Genomic DNA, 21,291 nt, shown 5'->3' with positions numbered 1-21,291 from the left:
GGGTTATGGTTAGGTTTTAGGATTAGGGTTAGCTTTTTAGGGTTAGGTTTAGGTTTAAGGGTTGATTCATGGTGAGGTTTAGGTTTTAGGGTTGATTCATGGTTAAGGTTAGGCTTAGGAGTAGGGTTGGATTTAAAGTTTAGGTTAGGCTTAGGAGTAGGTTTAAGGGTTGATTCATGGTTGAGGTTTGGGTTAGGTTTAGGTTTAAGGGTTGATTAATGGTTGATCTGATGGTTACATTTAGGTTTAAGTGTTGATTCATGGTGAGGGTTAGGTTTTAGGGTTAGGGTTAGGTTTAAGGGTTAGGTTTAGGTTTTAGGGTTGATTTATGGTTGAGGTTTGGGTTAGGTTTAGGTTTAAGGGTTGATTAATGGTTGATCTAAGGGTCACATTTAGGTTTAAGGTTTGATTCATGGTGAGGGTTAGGTTGTAGGGTTATGGTTAGGTTTTAGGATTAGGGTTAGCTTTTTAGGGTTAGGTTTAGGTTTAAGGGTTGATTCATGGTGAGGTTTAGGTTTTAGGGTTGATTCATGGTTAAGGTTAGGCTTAGGAGTAGGTTTAAGGGTTGATTCATGGTTGAGGTTCGGGTTAGGTTTAGGTTTAAGGGTTGATTAACGGAAATAAAAATACTGTTTTAAATGATGTGACCGTCACAGGCCACGTGATTCTGAGTGCTTTACATTGGCATGGATATTACGCATTATATCCACTAGAGGCAGTTCAGAGTCAAACGTTTCAGACAGCAAAAAAAAGGGAAAAAATTACCTGTAATATAAAAAAAGGTGATATTGTAAACGACTGTAATCGAACACAGGCAATAGAAAGCAAAACTACAGGTACCGACAACCAGAAGACCAACAACTAGGTGAAGAAAATAAAGGGGAACTCCAAATTAGAAGTATTAAAAAACTAAGCAGAAACCATAAACATAAAGACAGTATTAAATAGTGCAGCAGGAGTAGTTGGCAATACTTCCAAACAGGAGTGATTAGACTAATAAACTATTATTATTATTATTATTATTATTATTACAATATATTAACATTTAGATCCTCACAGAATCATTTTTAGGAATAAGTATATAATAGTATAACCATAATAATGAATGAGATAGATAATAGTAGGTAGATGATCATTTTATTTTTTTATTTACTAAGAATTATTTTATGGTCCACTGTGTTTTATCAAGTCCAAAGTCAGTGCAGTGCTTCCCCCATAAATTTTACAGCACTGCTGACCATTTTTATCAAGATGTGGATTTCATTTTCCAGCAGGACTTGGCACAAAAGGCCAAAAGTTGGTCTTATAATATAATATTTTAATTTTCTGAGACACTGATTTTTGGGTTGTTTGGGTTGTTATGGCTGTAAGCCATAATCATCATCAACACCAACAATAAATGTAAAGTAATAAACGCTTAAAATTGATCACTCTCTGTTTAAAACATGTCATATACGAGTTTCACATTTTGTAAACTTTAACCCATTCAGACCCTGTGTCCATTACAATGGACATCCCATATTTTCTTTTTTAATTAATGTTTAGTTGAACATAACAGTATTGAGGCCTGTTGTCCACCATGAAATTGACCACCCTATAAAAAAATGTACCAGCCAATGAAACAGTAGTAGTAGTTTAGCCCCGCCCACTGCACTGGGAAATATAAAGCAACTCAGACTATAGGGCTTGGAAGCACTATAGTATAGAGCCGATGAAGCATAGTTAGGAGCTATATTTTAACTAATTTTATGAGGTTTAGAACACTTTTTATTATCTTTATTTTGGTTGGAGAAATAAAATTGCTAAAATGCAAAAAAAACCTTTTTTTGTGTTATTTGGATTTCATTTTATATAGAGTTTATATTAAAACTTTAAAGTCCTGTTTTCTGTACATCACAGACCAAACAGCACTGTTATATTTTTATATTTTCCCATCAGTGGAACATAGTTCAGGTCTGAAAGGGTTAAATTACTGAAATAAAGTAACGTTTTAATGAAATTCAAATTCTTTGAGATGCACTAGTAGTGTGGTTCATGCTGTAATATTTCTACCAGTGTGTTTTTGTGTCGTTTTTAAGCAGAGATATTGATTGGTTCTTGCTCGATTTTTTTGGACAACTCACTGAATAATACAGTGAAAATCATTCGATTAGAACTCAGGACAGGGGTGTACATGTGATCTTTCAGGATGAATGGGTTGATGAACAGTGTTGAGCAGCAAAGGTTTGATCAGTTTTGATGTTTATCATCATCATCATCATCATTATCACATTGTTTGACGACACAATAACGCTTATTCTCTTGGTCGCCCCCTAGTGGCTGGATCCCTGGATTATTTCCCTCTTCTTTTTTTCCCAGCTTATGTTTGCCCATCAACACGTCCAACACATCTCGATGCTTGTGTTCACAGGTGGCTAAATCTCGGTGTTGATAGCAGTGTTGATGCAATTCTCACCAACTGTTCCCATCCAGACATTTCCTGAGGAGAGGGATTGATTATCTGAGTCTTGCAGCTTTCCTCTTATTTTCTCTTCTTTTCTCTTTTCTCTCTTCGTAATGCTCACCCACTCCTCCTTTTCAAGTCGTTTGTTTTTCCTGCCCCTTCGTTCCAGCCATTTTCAGCCATTTTTCGCGAAGAGTAGGCAGCTGGACGCCATTCAGCGGGCTCTCAATTAGCGGCATTTTGTTTCGCTTCTCACTCGAGCGCGTTTTGGAGCGGGTTTCCGTCGCTAATTCCGCGGCGCTTGTTCGTTTTTTCGAAGCCTTTCATTGCCGTCCCTTCATTCCCCGAGCCTCCGCTTGATGTATAGCACCGCTAGGACAATTAGGGCCCATTAAAACAATAGCGGCTGAGTGTGTAGGCACCAAAGTGCTGACTAATAACCGTCATTAGAATAATAATTGGAATGGCGACGCCATTGCCGATCGCTCAGATATGAATCACAATATTGATGTGAGGAACAGGAAAAGTAATAACGGCTGGATTACAATAGCGCTTGTCAAGGAAAAAAAAGAAAAAGAAGAAGAAGAAGAAGAAGAAGAAAAAAAGAACGGAGGATATATTCCGTCACAGTACCTCTTTTCATCCCCGCATTTTTTCTTCTTCCCTCTTTTTTTTTTTTTATATGTCGGCTCAATACCTCGCCTGTCAATGTTTTATTAACCCGCACACCCTTCTCTGGTGAATGGAGCACGGAGGCTCTAAACCTGATTAAGTCGGACTAAATTAAATTTAAATGAAGTCGGACGAGAAGGCCAATAAGTGGCGGGCGGATTCGCCCAGCCAAATATCTCCTCGCTACAGGCGATATTCCTCAATTCCCTCTTATTTTGCCGCTGTAATTCTTCTCTACGTCTTCTACAAGGACGCCTATGTTCATTGAAAGCTGCGCAAACTTCAGAAGCTGGTATTAAACTACAGCTCTTAACTCTTAGACAACAGTGAATTAAAAAAAAAAAAAAATTTTTACAGGCAAAATCTCATTATGTACCAAAAACTTTTTTTATTTCCCTGTGCTGCTTCAGTTTTGGAAAGTTGGATAGAATCTTGGATGCATGTAGAAAAATAACATTTTTGAAAAGTGTTCAAACTTAAAGGGAATTATTTTTTTAGCTGACTCCACCTTAAGCTCACTCCAAGTATAAAAAATGGTAAAAAAAAATGGCACTAAGTGATGTATGGGTTTAGGGGTGTGGCAGAAGCAGTGAGATGCATGGAAATGGTTGGACGTCACCGGGGGGGTGGTATTAATGATTAATGATGTATGACTTTATGATTAATGATTTTTACAAATACATATTGTTACATACATATCGTGTATCAAAGTACACAGAAACATCGTCCTCGCCTATAGCACAGTTAAACCTGAGAGGGCACTGTAGAGGCAGAAATGACCACAATAAAAGCGAAGGAACACATTACAGCTATTAATAAAAAATATATATATATAGTATATATAGTTTAGTGTCACTCTGTTTACACTGTATTGCAAAGTATCCATATCTGGATGGGCGATTTACACAATTAATTTGGTTTATTCGAATTACAGTTTAAATATGATTTTCAAAATAGAGCAATCACAATTTTTAAATACAGATATTTTATCTTTTTAATCGAAAATATCTGAAAAAGCTCCTCTTTTCTGAAGTATTTATCCGTCGTACCTTGGTTACCGGCCCCTCCCGCTGACTAACCCGCGCATATTTTGTAAACATTCAGCTCAAAAAAGTTTCAGCACTTTTTCAGTACTTTTGACACAAACACCCGGTGGAAAAAAAAGCATATATTTAACTAGAAATAGATCTTACCGTTTCTAAAAACTGCAGCCTCATCACTCTCTGGTGAGAATCCGTGATTCATTGTGGAAAAGAATAAAAAAAATATTACTTTTTAATATATATTTATTTTTGTACAGGTAAACCTAGTTTTGAACCATTTCTTTGTCATCTGTACTTTGATTTTTAGTAGGGGGAAAAAAAAAAAGGATTATAATTGAAAATTGAATTTTTTGAAAAAAAAAAAAAAATCACAGATATATTTTTTACTCTTTAGCTATTATTATATGTCCTTTCTTACTCACGCACTACACAGCTCTGACCAATCACTGAAGACACTTTGCTTTCTTGGGGTTTGTTTGGGCTCATTTTGCTGCGTTTAGGTTAGTGCCTGTGTGAAAACAAACCAAACCAATGGGGGAAAAGAACACCTTTGGATAAAACAAGTGTAGACAACTTGTATGGCTGCTGTGTACATCGGTAGACACTTGTTGTTACCACAAACACATAAGGCAATTAGCTAGCTTGCCTATTTTAGCTCTGTGGCTATAATTATAGCCACACACACAGCAGAAACAGTAAAACCACAAAGTTCACCAATTATAATCTGGTGGTAGGATTCTGTCGTTCGCTGGGTTGCGGTAGAAAGAGTGTAATACCTGGTGTGCTTGGCAGCAGTGGGGTGCCTCTCAGTGTGCAGCTCAGTTGAAAAAGCATAAAGTAGCAGTTAGCGTGTTTGTTAACTCACCTAGCAGACGCAGCAAAGTCACAGAATGAAAGATAATAACAGAGTCCCCAGACTGACGGGTGCAGCGTGCGGCGCCTCGCTCATGTGTTTATTTACAGAAAGCAAAGAAGAACAGAAGAACTGCGTGAGAGTAGTGATTAGACACTGCTAAATTTAGCATTTCCTTTATTTTTGGATTTTGGATTTTGTTTCAGTGCTTTTATACAAATCACTCTTTTAGAGGTCAGTGCAGCCAAAGCACTAGCGCTACTTGAATTAGCATTTGAATAGAGTATGGCGGAAAAATATCAAATGTAATACATGTTTCTTGGTAAATTTACCTCCTAAAAACAGTTTGAGCTTGAGTTTGCCTGTTTAGATGGTCTACAGTAGTGGATTCAGGTTGTTTAAAGGGCAGGGTGGTGCACCAACACTTGGTTGCAACAACTGGTCTTTTATAATATTCTAATTTCCTGAGATACTGATTTTTGTGCACCTCCTATAGGAATGAACTCTGATGATTGACTGTTGTCAGGGTTTTAATCAGTCAGTGGCGCACCTGTGTTTTTTTTTCACCGACAAAATATCAGCAATACGCCAGAAATTTACCTTAACACATATTCCTAATATATTCCTAAACTCTTATACACTCTGGTATATAAACAGTATAGATGCAAGGCGTGAAAATAGACTGTTGGCGGGGTGTAAGATAGAAATGAGCATTGTGACATGTGCTTTGTGCAGGGTGTATGATGTATGAGCCCTTAACATTCAAGCCAATGAACATTAGTTTGCAATATACTGTAAGTGTAGTATTATATAATCTTTATTGCATCTTCTGTTTTACTAAGTGTTAAAATCAAAGTATGTTGAAGTATATTCCAATTGCTATACACCTGTATGATATTATCTTACACAGTATGTATTTGTGTGGAGTTGAGCTTGCAGGACGTTGCAGGTATTCATTTAGAACTCGGGTTTCCTCTGCTTGGGCATCGATGGAGATACTAGTGCATATATAATGGAATATAATTGAATATAATTGAAAAGTTACTTCATTTCAGTAATTCAGTTCACATCAAAATGTTATGTACACTGAAAAAAATTATGAGTAAAATGTACTTAAAAAAGTTAACTTCAACTCGGTTTCAAGACATAAATATTACATAGAATATGACCTAATTACTGTGACTTACTTTATACAATATTACTCAAATAATTTATGATACATAATATATTATAATTCCTGAAATGTAAATATTTTAGTTAAAACACACATGTCATTACATTACATTACATTACATTACATTTGGCAGACGCTTTTGTCCAAAGCGACTTACAATAGTCAAGTACAATGTAAAATAAGTTTAAAGGAAAAACATCTTTGGATAGGGATAAAAGGAGGACAAAGGGGAATAATAGGATAGAGGAGTGAAGGAGGGGAAGAAGGAGATGAGGTTAGAAGTAGTTAGTGTGTTAGAGGTGTTAGGAGAGTAAGTGCTGTTTGAAGAGCTCTGTCTTCAGGAGTTTATTAAAGATAGTGAGAGATTCTCCTGATCTGGTAGTAGAAGGAAGTTAGTTAGAGGTGTTAAGAGAGTAAGTGCTCTTTGAAGAGCTCTGTCTTCAGGAGTTTATTAAAGATAGCGAGAGATTCTCCTGATCTGGTAGTAGAAGGTAGTTAGAGGTGTTAGGAGAGTAAGTGCTCTTTGAAGAGCTCTGTCTTCAGGAGTTTATTAAAGATAGTGAGAGATTCTCCTGATCTGGTAGTGGAAGGTAGTTTGTTCCACCATTGGGGAACTCTGTATGAGAACAGTCTGGATTGCTTTGTGTGAATGTTTGTTTGGTAAAGCGAGGCGACGTTCATTGGAGGAGCGCAGCGGCCGGGAGGTAGCGTAAGCCTTCAGGAGCGAGTGCAGGTAGGAAGGAGCCTGTTCTATCATCACCTTGTAGGCGATAGTAAGAGCTTTGAATTTGATGCGAGCATCAACTGGTAGCCAGTGGAGCTCAATGAGCAGCGGAGTGACATGTGCCCGTTTTGGCTGGTTGAAGACCAGACGTGCTGCTGCTGTCATCCATGTGTTGAGACAGTGAGACTTGGTCTGTTTACAAAATATGTTTTTTTAATTATGTAAATATTTGAATGTGTGTTTTAACTAAAACTATTTTAATTTCAGGAATGTTATATATTATGCATCATGAATTATTTGAGTAATATTGTGTAAATGAAGTAATTGTAATTAGATAATATTGTTTGCCGAAATGAAGAAAGGATTGACTGAAGTTCAGTTCACTTATTTGCTCTATTTTTACTCGTTTAAGTCTTAAAATCGAGTTGAAGTTACTTTAATGTATCTGAAATTACATTTACTTTAAAAAAAAAAGCAAATGCATAAAGTTGCGAAACTTTTTAAAAGTAAATTTTACTCATCATTTTTATCGTTTCGGTGTAGATGTATTACACACAGAGAGTAATCTGTTTTAGGTGTTTATTTTTTATAATGTATTGTTGTTATTGTGGCATATAGGCAGTGAGCCAAGTCCTGCTGGAAAATGAAATCAATACACATCAGTGCAATACAATTGCAATATACCTGTATGATACAGACATGGCAGGACCACAGTGCTTATCTTGCACTGTATTTACAGTATTTATTTGTTAAGAGTTGAACTTTCAGGACACTTGCAGGACACTGCAGGACAGTGCAGGACGCTGCAGGTGTTGGTTCAGGACTCCGGGTTCTGCTGTGTGTGCGAGTGTGTGGAGATATCTGGAGACCACAGCAGAAGAAAACACCAACTGCTGTGGAAGATAACAGGTGCACCACAATATGCTCATCCTGCCGGGGGTATTGGAGTGCGTGCATGCCCCGCTCAACTTATCCCAACTACGCTCCTATACTTCACAGTGGTTACCTGATTAATTGGGCCTTACGACTCCCGACATAAGCTAATTAGCTGGAGCGTTTGGGCAGGAGAGATGTTTTCTGCAGCTACAGAAGACGTAGCGTAGCAGGAGTTCAGGTCCAGTTTATATTTCTCTAATTACAGTTTATCCAGCATGAGCATCTCCCTCGCCTTCCCTCACCTTCTGGAACCTTGTTAAAGGTCATGTCTGTTTGCAACACAAGATGCAGAGGACCAAAGTCAAATATATATTCTCTATATTTTATTGTTTCAAGCGATTAATCAAAGCTTTGCAGCTTAACTAAAAAATATATATGTAAATATAAAAAATATATATGTAAATATATGCATATATGTATATAAATATATATATGTATATATATACATATATACATATATATATATATATATATATATATATATATATATATACTTTATTGTACTTAAAACATATAATATTGAGAATTGTCTAAGTATGCTGTAAATATACTATAATATAGATTTATGCACTTACTTAAAATATATAAAAAATACATTAATTAATTTTATGTCATCAAATGTTTGAAAGTAAACTTTGATCATACTTTTTAAAAAGTACAATATAGCGTATTTAAAAAAAAACATATAGATTACTATGAAGTAAACTTTTAGTTTTTAATGTAATTCAGTATATTTCTAAAATACTTATTACCAAATATATACTGAAAAAATGATGCGTAAAATTTACTTTTAAAAAGTTTCAAAATCTTTCTGCATTTGCTTTTTTTATGTAGTCAAATATATATCCTATATATTTCATTGTTTCATGCAATTAATCAAAGCTTTGCTGCTTAACTACCCTGGTGAAAAAAAAAAAAGAAACAAACAAAAAAAATGTATATATATATATATATATATATATATATATATATATATATAAATACTTTATTGTACTTAAAACATATAATATTGAGAATTGTCTAAGTATGCTGTAAATATACTATAATATAGATTTATGCACTTACTTAAAATATATTAAAAGTACATTAATTAACATTATTCTGTCATCAAATGTTTGAAAGTAAACTTTGATCATACTTTTTAAAAAGTACAATATAGCGTATTTAAAAAAATATATAGACTACAATGAAGTACACTTTTAGTTTTTAACCTAATTCAATATATTTCTAAAATACTTATTTCAAAATATACACTGAAAAATGATGCGTAAAATTTACTTTTAAAAAGTTTCGATAAACTTTCTGCATTTGCTTTTTAATGTGAATTTAATTTCAGATATATGTACTTTAATTAGCAAATTAATTAATTAATAAACCCTTTACTTAATTATTTTTGGCTGAATCAATCCTTTCTTTTAGTAAACTTTACTTTCTAATTTCTGCATACAATATTACCTGTAGCTCAACCACCTAGGAACTACATAGCAACCAACTGTTATACTATATCAAGCACAACACCTTAGAAACCACCTGGCAACACCTGACCAACTACCTAGAAATCACTTAGCGATAGCATAGCGATGACTTAGCAACACCATAGCAACCAACTGGGATACTACTGTGTATCAACCTCCTTTCAACACCATATAAAACACCTAGCAACCACTTAGCAAAAGCAACTTCTTGGAATTTGAATCTACTTTAGCTATGCAACCACTTAGTGATTCCTTCAGGAAATTGGCTTCTCTCATATATTTGCAATATATTTATAATATATTAAAAATATATGAAAATCGACAGCTAACTTTGTAATTAAGTATAATTTGCAAATAACATCTGCAATTAAGTATCTGCATTTAGCTTATAGAATTAGAAACACAATCAAAATCAGAGTTTTTTAGCCGTGCATTATTGATTTTAATTTTATCTTCACCAGTTTTAAGAAGCATCCAAATGGGAATAAAATTGTGTTTGGTAAATGATCTTTCTGTTCCATTTCGTCCATCATGCGACACGCAGTTTGTACCTCAGGCGTATTAAAGAAACCGGTGTCAGAAGCTCTCAGCCCGCGGGTTAAAGCATCAGGCTGCAGCATGGAGCTCCCGGGCCTCATCTGAAGGAGCAGTGACAAATTTAGCCCCGTGATCCGCGCCGGTGACGCGGCAGCGATGAGTCACCCTTCATGAGGAGACCTCCTTGTCAGGGCTGCAGATAATTGCGCTTCACCGGAGACAGACGTCCGGGTCTTCATGTCTGTAGCGAGGCTAATGATGCGCCGCTCGCTCGCAGCAGCCTGCCTCCGCCATTGGCTGCCCAAATAAACATTAGCGGCGCGGAGTTAGCGCAGAAAGCCCAGAATGTGAGGCGGCCAAATGCGGCATCCAGCGCTACGGGCCAGCGAGCACATTAGGAGAGAACGCGTCAAACGAGAGACGTGGTACTTAGCCTGATGCTACATAGCTAGCAGCTGCAGTCCGGCCACGCTAGCCTTGTGATGAGGAGCACGGCTGGAAGGAAATGCTGGGTGTGTTTTTTAATTCACGCTGACCTGTGGTTCTACTGATTTCACAGACTAAAAAAAACTTCAAATAATAAATAATACTTTAGTAGATACAGATACAGCATTTTACTACTTAAGCCTTAAAACCCTACGGGCGGATTTTCTGGCCAAAATCGCACCTTGTGTTCTCAGCTTAATTACTCAGGAATCCCTTCACACATAAACATATTCCATATATGGTTAGAAAGGGCGGAGCTTACTCTATCTAAATATAGTGATGAATAACATCCCAGTGCGGTAAAGCTAAATCTACAAGAAACCCATTGAGAGAAAAACACCTAAAAAAGTGAAAAGATCTCCTTCCCCAACCAATATTATTTACCTTTAGTGCTTCAAACATGTTTATATGATGTTTCAAACCAAATAATATCAGTAAATATCAGACTCAAAAGCTAGGTATGGCACTAAACATTTGTATTTATTTTTGTATATATATATATGTTTTTTTTGTGTGTCCTGATCAATGTGTCACAATTCTGAAAGGCATAGGCTGCTCTGAGCGCCAGGTTTTTTTTTTTTAGAAATCTACATATAGTATCCTAGAGGTGTGATTATTGATTATCAAGAAAAATAAATAAATCCGCCTGATGCTGTTTCTCCATGTATTTTGTCAAAGTAATAATTAATAAGCCATGAAATTAACTTTTAATCATCAATATTCTTATGCTTTCTTTAACTCATAAACACTCTAATCTAACCATTTTTGAAAATTTATCTTAGGTGTGAATATATTTAAAGTCTATACATTCAAAAATAAGTTAAAAAAAAAAAAAAAAAAAACAGGCACTTGGTTAAACTTTGAGTAAAACATGATCAGTTCCAGGAAAATATAACAATTCTGCTTCCTTTTACATTTTAAATGATTATTATTATTTTTTTTTTACTTTTGAGCAGCCGCATGTCTTCTGGAGTAAAAGAGATAAGGGCATGTGACTCTCTGATATAATTACTGTGTTATAACACCTGAAAAAGAGGAACTGACAAAAACAGAGATAAAAAAAAAACCCACATCAAAACAGCCTAGAGTTCAAAGGGTTAAGTAGAGTAATTAAGTAAAAACTCCTTAGCGTGATGCTACATAGCTAGCAGCTGCAGTCCGGCCTTGTGGTTCTCAGCGTGGCTGGTAGGGAGTGCCGGGTGTGTTTAGTGATTCACGCTGAGCTGTGGCTCTCATTACCGCCGCGGCTCGTGAGTGGCGTGTCAGTCAGAGCTGGGTGGACAGGAGGAGACTGTCAGCAAGTGCTAATGGATAAGGATAATGATCGAGGCGGTGATCTAAGCACCATGTAATTAAAAGCTCTCTTCTTCTTCTCTTCTCTCTCTCTCTCAGCTCGGGGACAGGCGGTGCAGGCGGAGAACGTGACGGTTTTGGAGGGCGGGACGGCGCAGATCTCCTGCCGCCTCCAGAACTACGACGGATCCATCGTGGTCATCCAGAACCCGCGCCGGCAAACGCTGTTCTTCAATGGAACACGAGGTGAGCGCGCTATGCTAGCTACGCTAGAGCTTCAGCTAGCTCAGGGACGGATTCCAGCACAGATTGATGATTTCCCAGCTGTTATAGACTGGCAATTTCCTTGAGCAAGAAAAAAAAAAACACCAAACTGTGGAGGAATCCAGCCCTTCAGGCTGAGAAGTGCTGGTCCACCAATGTATTAGCTTCTCAAATCACTAGCTTTTTGCTTTAGAACAAGAAGACACTAAAACCATGAGGCTAACGCTGCTGCTAATTGAATTTTCCCAATGGTGTCCCAAATATAATGAGTTTCCACACTTTGGATTGAGTTTTGTAGTAATATATAAAGTAATACATGAAGATCAAGCACAAACACTTAGCTACGAGTCTAATGAAGCTAACAAGTAGAGAACTTGAAGCTTATGAGCACCACGCATCCTCTTTTAAACTAAAAAATAATACTGATAATTATCCAGTAGATACAGATACAGCATTTTAGTACTTAAGTACTTCAGTAGTGAAGTAAAAATAATAATTAATACTCCAGTAAATACAGATACAGCATTTTAGTATCAATCAATCAATCAATTAATCAAGCAACAGAGCCAATACATAGAGTAGCGATTGTCAAATAAAAAGAGACCCAGCGTATAGAAACAAATAAGATAAAAATAAGATAAAACTAATAGTTGTAAGAAAAAAAAATAGGTAAGAAAAATTAAAGGTAACTTAACACATAAAACAGTAAAATATAAATAAGCAATAATTAAAAACAATTTTCAAAAATTAAAAATAAAAAAATCATAAAGGGAAGGTAGAGCTAAAGCACATTAAACGTTAAACTTAAAAAAAGACCAAATACAAAGAAAAAGATAAGAAAAAATCATTTAAAAAACCCTCTTTACTTAGGTACAGTACTGAAGTACAGGGGCTGGACAATGAAACTGAAACACCTGTCATTTTAGTGTGGGAGGTTTCATGGCAAATTGGTGCACCTCATGCTGGAGCATCTGTGACCAAGACAGCAAGTCTTTGTGATGCATCAAGAGCCACGGTCTCCAGGGTAATGTCAGCGAGATACCACCAAGAAGGACCAACCACATCCAACAGGATTAACTGTGGACGCTGTGAGAGGAAGCTGTCTGAAAGTGATGTTCGTTCTGGTGCTAACCCGGATTGTATCCAATAAAAAAACATAAAACCACGGCTGATCAAATCACGCAGAATTCAATGTGCACCTCAACTCTCCTGTTTCCACCAGAACTGTCCGTCACCACAATACATTATTGTGCTCTAAAACCAGGTGTTTCAGCTTCCCCTGTAGTTCTACTTTGTTTCTATACTTTTTCATGCAGTGTACCCAAACTTTGGCTTCAAACTTTCAATTTTATTAGCTGAGCAATTAACAGCAGCACATATTTTGAGCAGCGCTGGCCAAAACCTGTGCACAGCACTGTATATCAGTCTGAAAGGCACTATATACACACTGTGTAATTCGAATGGATAAAGAGCTTCTGGAAAAACGGTGGTGTGAAGATGAATTACGGCTGTTTTTGGCGCATAAACCCACCCAAACGTTATAAGTGGACCTCTGGGGAAAAACAGTATAAAGTGGAAGAAGAATAGAGGATATGGGCCTTTTAATTCACAAGAGCTCAGACTGTTTAATACAGAGCGAGTTTACAATGCAGAGTTTATTACACACGCTTTTATTTCTGTTCCTACTGAGCAGAATAACACTGTGAGAAGTTTCCGCAACTGTTTAGAACTACAGTATATTTCTAAATGTCTGTACACACCTGCTGCTTTAGGGTTTCGTCTGAAATCAAGGTTCTAACAGGGGGGTTTGTGGCTCATTCGCTTCAGAAACCACCTCTGCTCTTGAGGGAAGAGGCCTTGCTTGCACTGGATGTGGAAACATTGCTATAAGGATTTGAGTGTGTGTATACAAACACTGTGTACCAAAACATTTTCTACATTATCACATATATAAAGGAATAAATAAGTATTTTTTGTTCTTGAATTGGCTAAAAATCCACGTTCTATCTGAGTTGTATATGGATGCTGCACATGAGACTCTTCGTCAACCTCCATTGTCTGCAGTAGCTAGTAAAAAATCGTGTCTAAGTCAACCCGTGAATTAGTATTCGTGGCCAGGGCCACCTCGGCTCAGGACCGCCCACAAGCAGCGCTAAAAGCATTAGAGATAGGAGATAACAGCGGTAGAAACAGCATGGGAGTTCATTCCTGTGTTATGTGTGCGAATAACACATCCGTGTTGTTATGTGTTATATGCTTTACCCAGTAATTCAGAGCTAAAGAACAAATGGTTTAAATTTATCTATGGAGGAACTCCACCAGCCAAGTACAATTGAGATAGGTAGTTAGCTGTATTTATTTTTTTTTTCAACAGTTCTTTTTACACTAGTTAAAAGTAAAAATCTTAGTTAAAAGTTGGTTCCGACTGCCTGTTGTAAAAGTTTTGTTCCACTGCGGCTCACCCAACAAAGCCCAGGGGTGGATTTTTAATTTCTGGACCTGGACTACCCACCTCTGTGTGTAAGTAACTATAGATTTAAATAGGATCTCTGGTGGATTTTTTGCAACTTTTGGCATTTCCTTTTTTCAAATATGAAGTAATTGTAATTAGGTAATATTGTATGCAGAAATGAAGTAAAGTTTACTAAAAGAAAGGATTGAATGAAGTTCAGTTCACTTATTTACTCTATATTTACTCATTTAAGTCTTGAAACCGAGTTGAAGCTACTTAAATTTGTCTAAAATTAAATGTACTTAAAAAAAAAGCAAATGCAGAAAGTTGCGAAACTTTTTTAAAGTAAATTTTACTCATCATTTATTTCAGTGTATGGATGTATGAATATTCATAAGCAAGAGCCGTGATCCTATATTGTCTCCCCACCCACTCCTACACCGGATTAAAGCAGTGTTATACCGGATAACCTTTTTTTTTTTTTTTTTTTTTTTTTAACCAAAAACAGCTCACATGACATTCATTCATACTAGAGACCACAACTAGACTAGAATTTAAATGAATGAAAAAACGATGGAATGAGACCTTTAACTCTTGTGTGGTGTTCGGGGTCTGTGGGACCCGTTTTCATTTTTTATCTAATGATACTAAAAAAATATTTTTTCTAACTCAAACTCATTGGCATTGGCTCATTTTTGGTGAAAAACATATATCAAAACACATTTTCGATAAACACACACTGTACACCAGCCACCCCCCCCCCCCAACCATTTATATTACATACAGTATGTTTGGCCAAGGGCGAATAAACATTGCTTCATTTGTAAATTTGAAACTAAACGAATTTTCTACTCATATCTTGAGTTTAATTCATTTTCTTTTACATTTTATTAAAAAACTAATAAAAAAAAGAGTAGCACTTTTTAAAAGAAATGTAACATAAGAAAGGTAAAGGGCAAATATTAACCATGTAAGCTGTTTATATTGCTTGCAGTTTAGGTGAAGGTTAAGGTTTTGAAGATGAGCGTAGCTCCACTGCTCTACTGCTCTTGTAAAACATAATCATAAAACATAAACACTGATCTTTTTTTTTTTACGTATTTATTATGTATTTCCCGTTCGTTTTTACACTGCAGAGCCTTTTTTTTAAGTTAGATCTGAGCAATCTGCGCAGTTTCTCCACTCGACAGCCAGCTTTTATCATCATTTAAACGCATTTAAACTGCCACCATTTGTCTTTTGAATCACTTTTAGCTTATTACCGTGGATTTATTTTTAAAGACCATTTTGGAAACGAATCCCTAATGACATTTTTTTTCCCTCCTCGCCGTCACTATCATTCATTCCTGACAGTAACTTTCATCTTATTACAAGAAACGAATCGCGAGAAACGACGGCACCTCATCCTCTTCACTTATTGTGTGGCTCTGGAAGAAGAATGGATTGAGATGATTCTTGATTCAACATGACATCAAAAAATACACAGATATAAACAAGCTACACAACTCATATAATGTGAATAAACAATACAGCACAGGTTTATTTGGAATTAACGGGATCCTACATTAAAAAGCAGATGAACTGTGGTTTGTGTTCTTTAATTAAACATACACAACAAACATAATTTAAATTTAACAAACAAAAAAAAAGCTTTTTTTTTTCCTTTATATGAAATTCTGTTCATTATTTGAGTAAAAAAAATAGACACACATAATCTAACTACACTAATGATGCGCACCCAATAGTGCACGCTAGAAAAAGTAAGTGAACCCTTTAGAATTACTAGTTCTATTCCTGCACTTATTACAGACTACACACTGAATTAACATTAGAAAATACAACAAACTAAAGAAGAGGATTTGTATTTTAGACTTGCCAAGGCAGAGTCCTGACCTTAAACCTACTGAGATACCACAGTATGACCTGAAGAGGGCCTGTGCATATGAGGCACTCTAGAAATATTGATTAACTGAAACACTTTTGTACAGAAAAATAGACCAGAGTCTCTCAGAGTCTCACGTTGAAGCATCTGGTGATGGTGGTATCAGTGGTTAATCAATAAATAGCAATGCAATTGTTATTTCCTTGCAACTACAACAGATGATAAAACAATGTCTTTGACATATATAAATCTGGAAAGGGTTACAGAGTCATTTCTAAAGCTTTGGGACTCCAGAGAACCACGGTAAAAGCTGTTATTCATAAATGACGATAACAAGAATCAGTGGTGAACCTTCCCAGGAGTGACAGGCCTACTGAAATTACTCCAGGGCATGGACATCTCATCCATGAGGTCATAAAAGAACCCAGAACAACATATGATTTTTCAGATTCGTTTGGCAACTGTGCTTGCGCAGATCTCCTAATCAAGAAAAGAGTTATTCTCTGTAGCACTCTAGCTTATTTTATTCATAAACAGATGACTGAAACAGTTTCTGAATCAGTTTCATCTGGTGAAGGTGGTTTTAGTGATGAGGAATTATCCTTAAAGTTTTAATGGGTGAGAAAAGTTGAGAAATCATGTTATATTTGGTGGAATAACCACAGTTTAATCACAGTTTTTTTTTAAGCATCTTGGCATCATGTTCTCCTCCACCAGTCTTACACACTGCTTTTGGAGAACTTTATGCTGCTTTACTCCTGGTGCAAAAAATCAAGCAGTTCAGTTTGGTGGTTTGATGGCTTGTGATCATCCATCTTCCTCTATATTCCAGAGGTTTTCAATTTGGTATTTTTTTTTTCCAGAGCTGTATAAGCTCCATATAGACTATGCATAGCCAATAGTGTAGATTAATGGCAGATGCATTAAATTGGCCTTTTTAATGCCTTCCTTCAGTAAGAGAAGTGAGTTAAAATCGCAAAGACAAAAGCTTTACTGTTGGCTGACTTTCTCCATTTTTCCATTGTTTTTCACAATGTTGGAAACCAACGTCTGGTGAAGGTGGTTTCAGTGATAAGGAATTATCCATAAAGTTTTAAGAGTTGAGAAATCAATATTTGGTGGAATAACCCTGGTTTTCCTGTTCTCCTCCACCAGTCTTACACACTGCTTTTGGATAACTTTATCCTGCTTTACTCCTGGTGCAAATATTCAAGCAGATCTGCTTGTTGGTTTGACGGCTTTTGATCATCCATCTTCCTCTATATTCCAGAGGTATTCAATTTGGTAATTTTTTTTCCAGATTCATGGCAGAGGCATTAAACTGGCCTCAACCTCTTCCTTCAGTGACCGAAGTGAAATTAAATCTCAAAGTCATCTCAAAGCTTGACTGATTGAAAGCTTCTGTCCAAGAGAATCAGTCCAGTCCTCTAACCTGAATCGAACTTGCGGCGGCTACGCGTTTGGCGAGTGTAGCGGTAATGCAGCCACTTTGCCGGCGCTGAATCACCTCTAATTCACGCTACGTTCTCCAGCCCTGCTCTTTTTCCGACGGGTTTCCGACCTATTAATATTGGCGGGTCCACTGTAAGAGCTCTGTCAGCTGCCAGGCCGGCCTGCCCGCCTGAGTGCTCTACTCTAAATGCTCCGAGAGACACCAAATGAGCTTCTCGCCGGGCTAACTAATGGCTCCTGATAGCACTCTTTTAGTGGATGGCGGAGCAGAAATATCCCTCCGGGCCTGTAAACGCAGCGGCCTATCAGCGCGGCCCGCATCCCTCGAGCCCCTTCCGATTGGCTGGGCCTGAATGGTATGCAAATGAGGCGTGACTAAAGGTGACAGAGGCCTGGACAATGCTCTGACATTTCAGTAAAGAAAAGACTCTCTGTTAATCTCCCTGTTAAACACGGCTGGAGTGAATAGATTCACACTGATACCAGCTGCTACTCGCATGCCCATCCCTCTCTCTCTCTCTCTCTCTCTTTCTCTCTCTCTTTCACACTCACACACTCTCTCGCTTTCCCACTCACTCACTCGCGCCCTCAATCACTCTCCACTCTCCTCACTCGCTTCGTCGTTTGCTTACTCGCTTGCTGACTTGCTCAATCCCTCACTCAACTCTCTCACTTGTCCCAGTTGTTTCTTCTTCTTCTTCCTCTTCCTCTTCTTCTTCTTCTTCTTCGTTTTTTTGTGATTACTCACTTAATCCCATTTCACATTGGTGGTTACATTTTCCTTTTTTTATCTCGAGTGATACATCATTTATTTATTAGTAATTAAAAGCTAGGGAGCGTAGCTTAGTTATTTTCTGTTTTCTTGTTCAAGTTTTCCATTCCACCTTAAATCAAGCAGCAGCCTCAGGTGTCAGAATATAACTCCTGCACCATTTAAGGTGGAATAGGAAATGTAGCCATCCCATAATCCCTTTCATTCCTCCCTATACTCAATCGCTTCCTTATTTCTCATTTTACTTTTCCTCACATTCTCCCCGTACTGAAACCCTTCCTCACTTTTTCACTCTATCCCATAATCCCTATCACTTCCTTCCCATTCTCAAACACTTCCTCATGTTCGTACTGTATCCCATACTCCGTCTGACTTCCTCCCCATCCTTAATCTCTTCCTTATTTTCTCACTCTATCCCTTACCTTTCCTCACTTCCTTCTCCTACTTAATTCCTTCCTTACTTTCTCACTCTATCCTATACTTCCTCTCACGTCCTCCCCATACTTAATCTCTTCCTTATTTTCTCAGTCTATCCCATACCTTTCCTCACTTCCTTCCCCTCCTTAATTCCTTCCTTACTTTCTCACTCTATCCCATACTTCCTCTCATTTCCTCCCCATACTCAATCTCTTTCTCACATACTCTCCTGCACTTCCTTTCCGTACTCAATGTCTTCCTCTCTTCCCCACTCTATTTCTTACTCTTTCTCACTTCTTTTCCCTACTTACTCCCTTTTTCACTTCCACCCCATACTCAATCCCTTCCTCATTTCTTCACTATTTCTTACTCTTTCTTACTTCCTTCTCCTAGTTAATCCTCTATTCACTCTCTCCCTTACACTCTCACACTTCCTTCCAATACTTAGTCCCTTATTCACTTCTTCATTCTAACCCTTACTCACTCTCACTTCCTACCCTACTCACTTACTCTCTCCTCTATGCTCTCTTGCGGTCTCACTCTATCCCTTACTCTGTTTTACTTCTTTCCCTACTCAGTCTCTTTCTTACTTTCTTCCTCTACTCAGTCCTCTCTTCACTCTCTCCCTTACTCATTCTCACTTCCTTCTCCTACTCAATCTTCTCTTCCTTTCCTTACACACTCCCTTACACTCTCTCACGTCCTTCCACTTCCCAGCCACTTCCTCCCTTTTTACTCTATCCTTTATTCTCTTTCACTTCACTTACTTTCTCACTTCCTCCCTTTTCATCACTCATTCATTTATGTATTTATGATGTCACTCCCATATCTACTCATACCACACCTCACTTTCTCACTCTCTCCATTATTCTTCTTCCCATACTCCTTCATTTTCTCCATCACTCCTTTCTCCACTTAATCTTTTCCTCACTCACTCTTTCCCTTAATCTCTCCATCACTGACTCATTTACCTAATTTGTTTCAGTCTCTTACTCACTTACTCCTTTACTTTTTTCTTCACTTGCTTATCCTCCTTCTCTCCATCCCTCTTTTTATCCTCTGTTGCTGTTACTTCTTCCTTCTTATCCCTGAGTCACTTATTCACTTCGAATTTCTTAAAAAAAAGTGTTCAGCACATCTCCCTTCTGCTCTTCTCTTAAATTCAGTGTGTAGAACCCAGATGAGGGGGCAATGACAGCCAGTGTGTGTGTGTGTGTGTGTGTGTGTGTGTGTGAGCCTCCAGTCGATACGTAATGACTCCTACAACGGCTGCTGTACTGCTCATTATTTGCGATTATTCTCATTTTCAAGCAATCGATTCTGTTCCCCTTCTTTAACAACAAAGGGAAAAAAGAGGCGTTTTATTCTTTACTCTCCTCCATCACCGCTCCCTTCTTCTCTCCATCCCTCCACCCTCCTCTAATCACCTGTCAGCTTTTCTTTTTTAGGAATGGGCGGTTAACCCTTCCTACATAAAAATACCTACGTTCAGCTAGGATTGGCCCAAATAGCATTTTATTGTATTTTTTTATTGTTACCTTCAATCTATAAAAGATCAGATTCAGAACCTTTCAGAAGGTGGGGGGGGGGGGGGGGGGTTTAGTGACTGAACACAATTGATATGATAATAAATGTATGGATTATTCTACACCATCTCACCACATGCTTCTGCCACTTCATAGATAGATAGATAGATAGGTAGGTAGGTAGGTAGGTAGGTAGGTAGGTAGGTGGATAGATAGATAGGTAGGTAGGTAGGTAGGTAGGTAGGTAGGTAGGTGGATAGATAGGTAGGTAGGTAGGTAGGTAGGTGGACAGATAGATAGGTAGGTAGGTAGGTATGTAGGTAGGTGGATAGATAGATAGGTAGGTAGGTAGGTAGGTAGGTAGGTGGATAGATAGATAGGTGGGTAGGTAGGTAGGTAGGTAGGTAGGTAGGTGGATAGATAGATAGGTAGGTAGGTAGGTAGGTAGGTAGGTAGGTAGGTAGGTAGGTAGGTAGGTGGATAGATAGATAGGTAGGTAGGTAGGTAGGTAGGTAGGTGGATAGATAGATAGGTAGGTAGGTAGGTATGTAGGTAGGTGGATAGATAGATAGGTAGGTAGGTAGGTAGGTAGGTAGGTGGATAGATAGATAGGTGGGTAGGTAGGTAGGTAGGTAGGTAGGTAGGTAGGTGGATAGATAGATAGGTAGGTAGGTAGGTAGGTAGGTAGGTAGGTGGATAGATAGATAGGTAGGTAGGTAGGTAGGTAGGTAGGTAGGTGGATAGATAGATAGGTAGGTAGGTAGGTAGGTAGGTAGGTGGATAGATAGGTAGATAGGTAGGTAGGTAGGTAGGTAGGTGGATAGATAGATAGGTAGGTAGGTAGGTAGGTAGGTGGATAGATAGATAGGTAGGTAGGTAGGTAGGTAGGT

The 21,291-nt window shown here is 37.6% G+C and overlaps 1 protein-coding gene across 3 annotated transcripts in view; it reads left to right on the top strand.

Moving 5' to 3' along the window:
* The window catches only part of cadm4 (cell adhesion molecule 4), a 338,968-nt gene that overhangs the window by 257,573 nt on the left and 60,104 nt on the right, over nucleotides 1-21,291 (top strand). For all 3 annotated transcript variants that reach the window (XM_022674242.2, XM_049480676.1, XM_049480677.1), the window contains one exon: nucleotides 11,736-11,882. In XM_022674242.2, the coding sequence (XP_022529963.1) occupies nucleotides 11,736-11,882 (147 nt within the window). The remainder of the gene's footprint in view (nucleotides 1-11,735; nucleotides 11,883-21,291) is intronic.

This window comes from Astyanax mexicanus, chromosome 6, assembly GCF_023375975.1.
Source record: "Astyanax mexicanus isolate ESR-SI-001 chromosome 6, AstMex3_surface, whole genome shotgun sequence".
Taxonomy (NCBI): domain Eukaryota; kingdom Metazoa; phylum Chordata; class Actinopteri; order Characiformes; family Acestrorhamphidae; genus Astyanax; species Astyanax mexicanus.
Note: the sequence above shows the minus strand (reverse complement) of the source record. Positions and strands in the feature narration are given on the sequence as shown.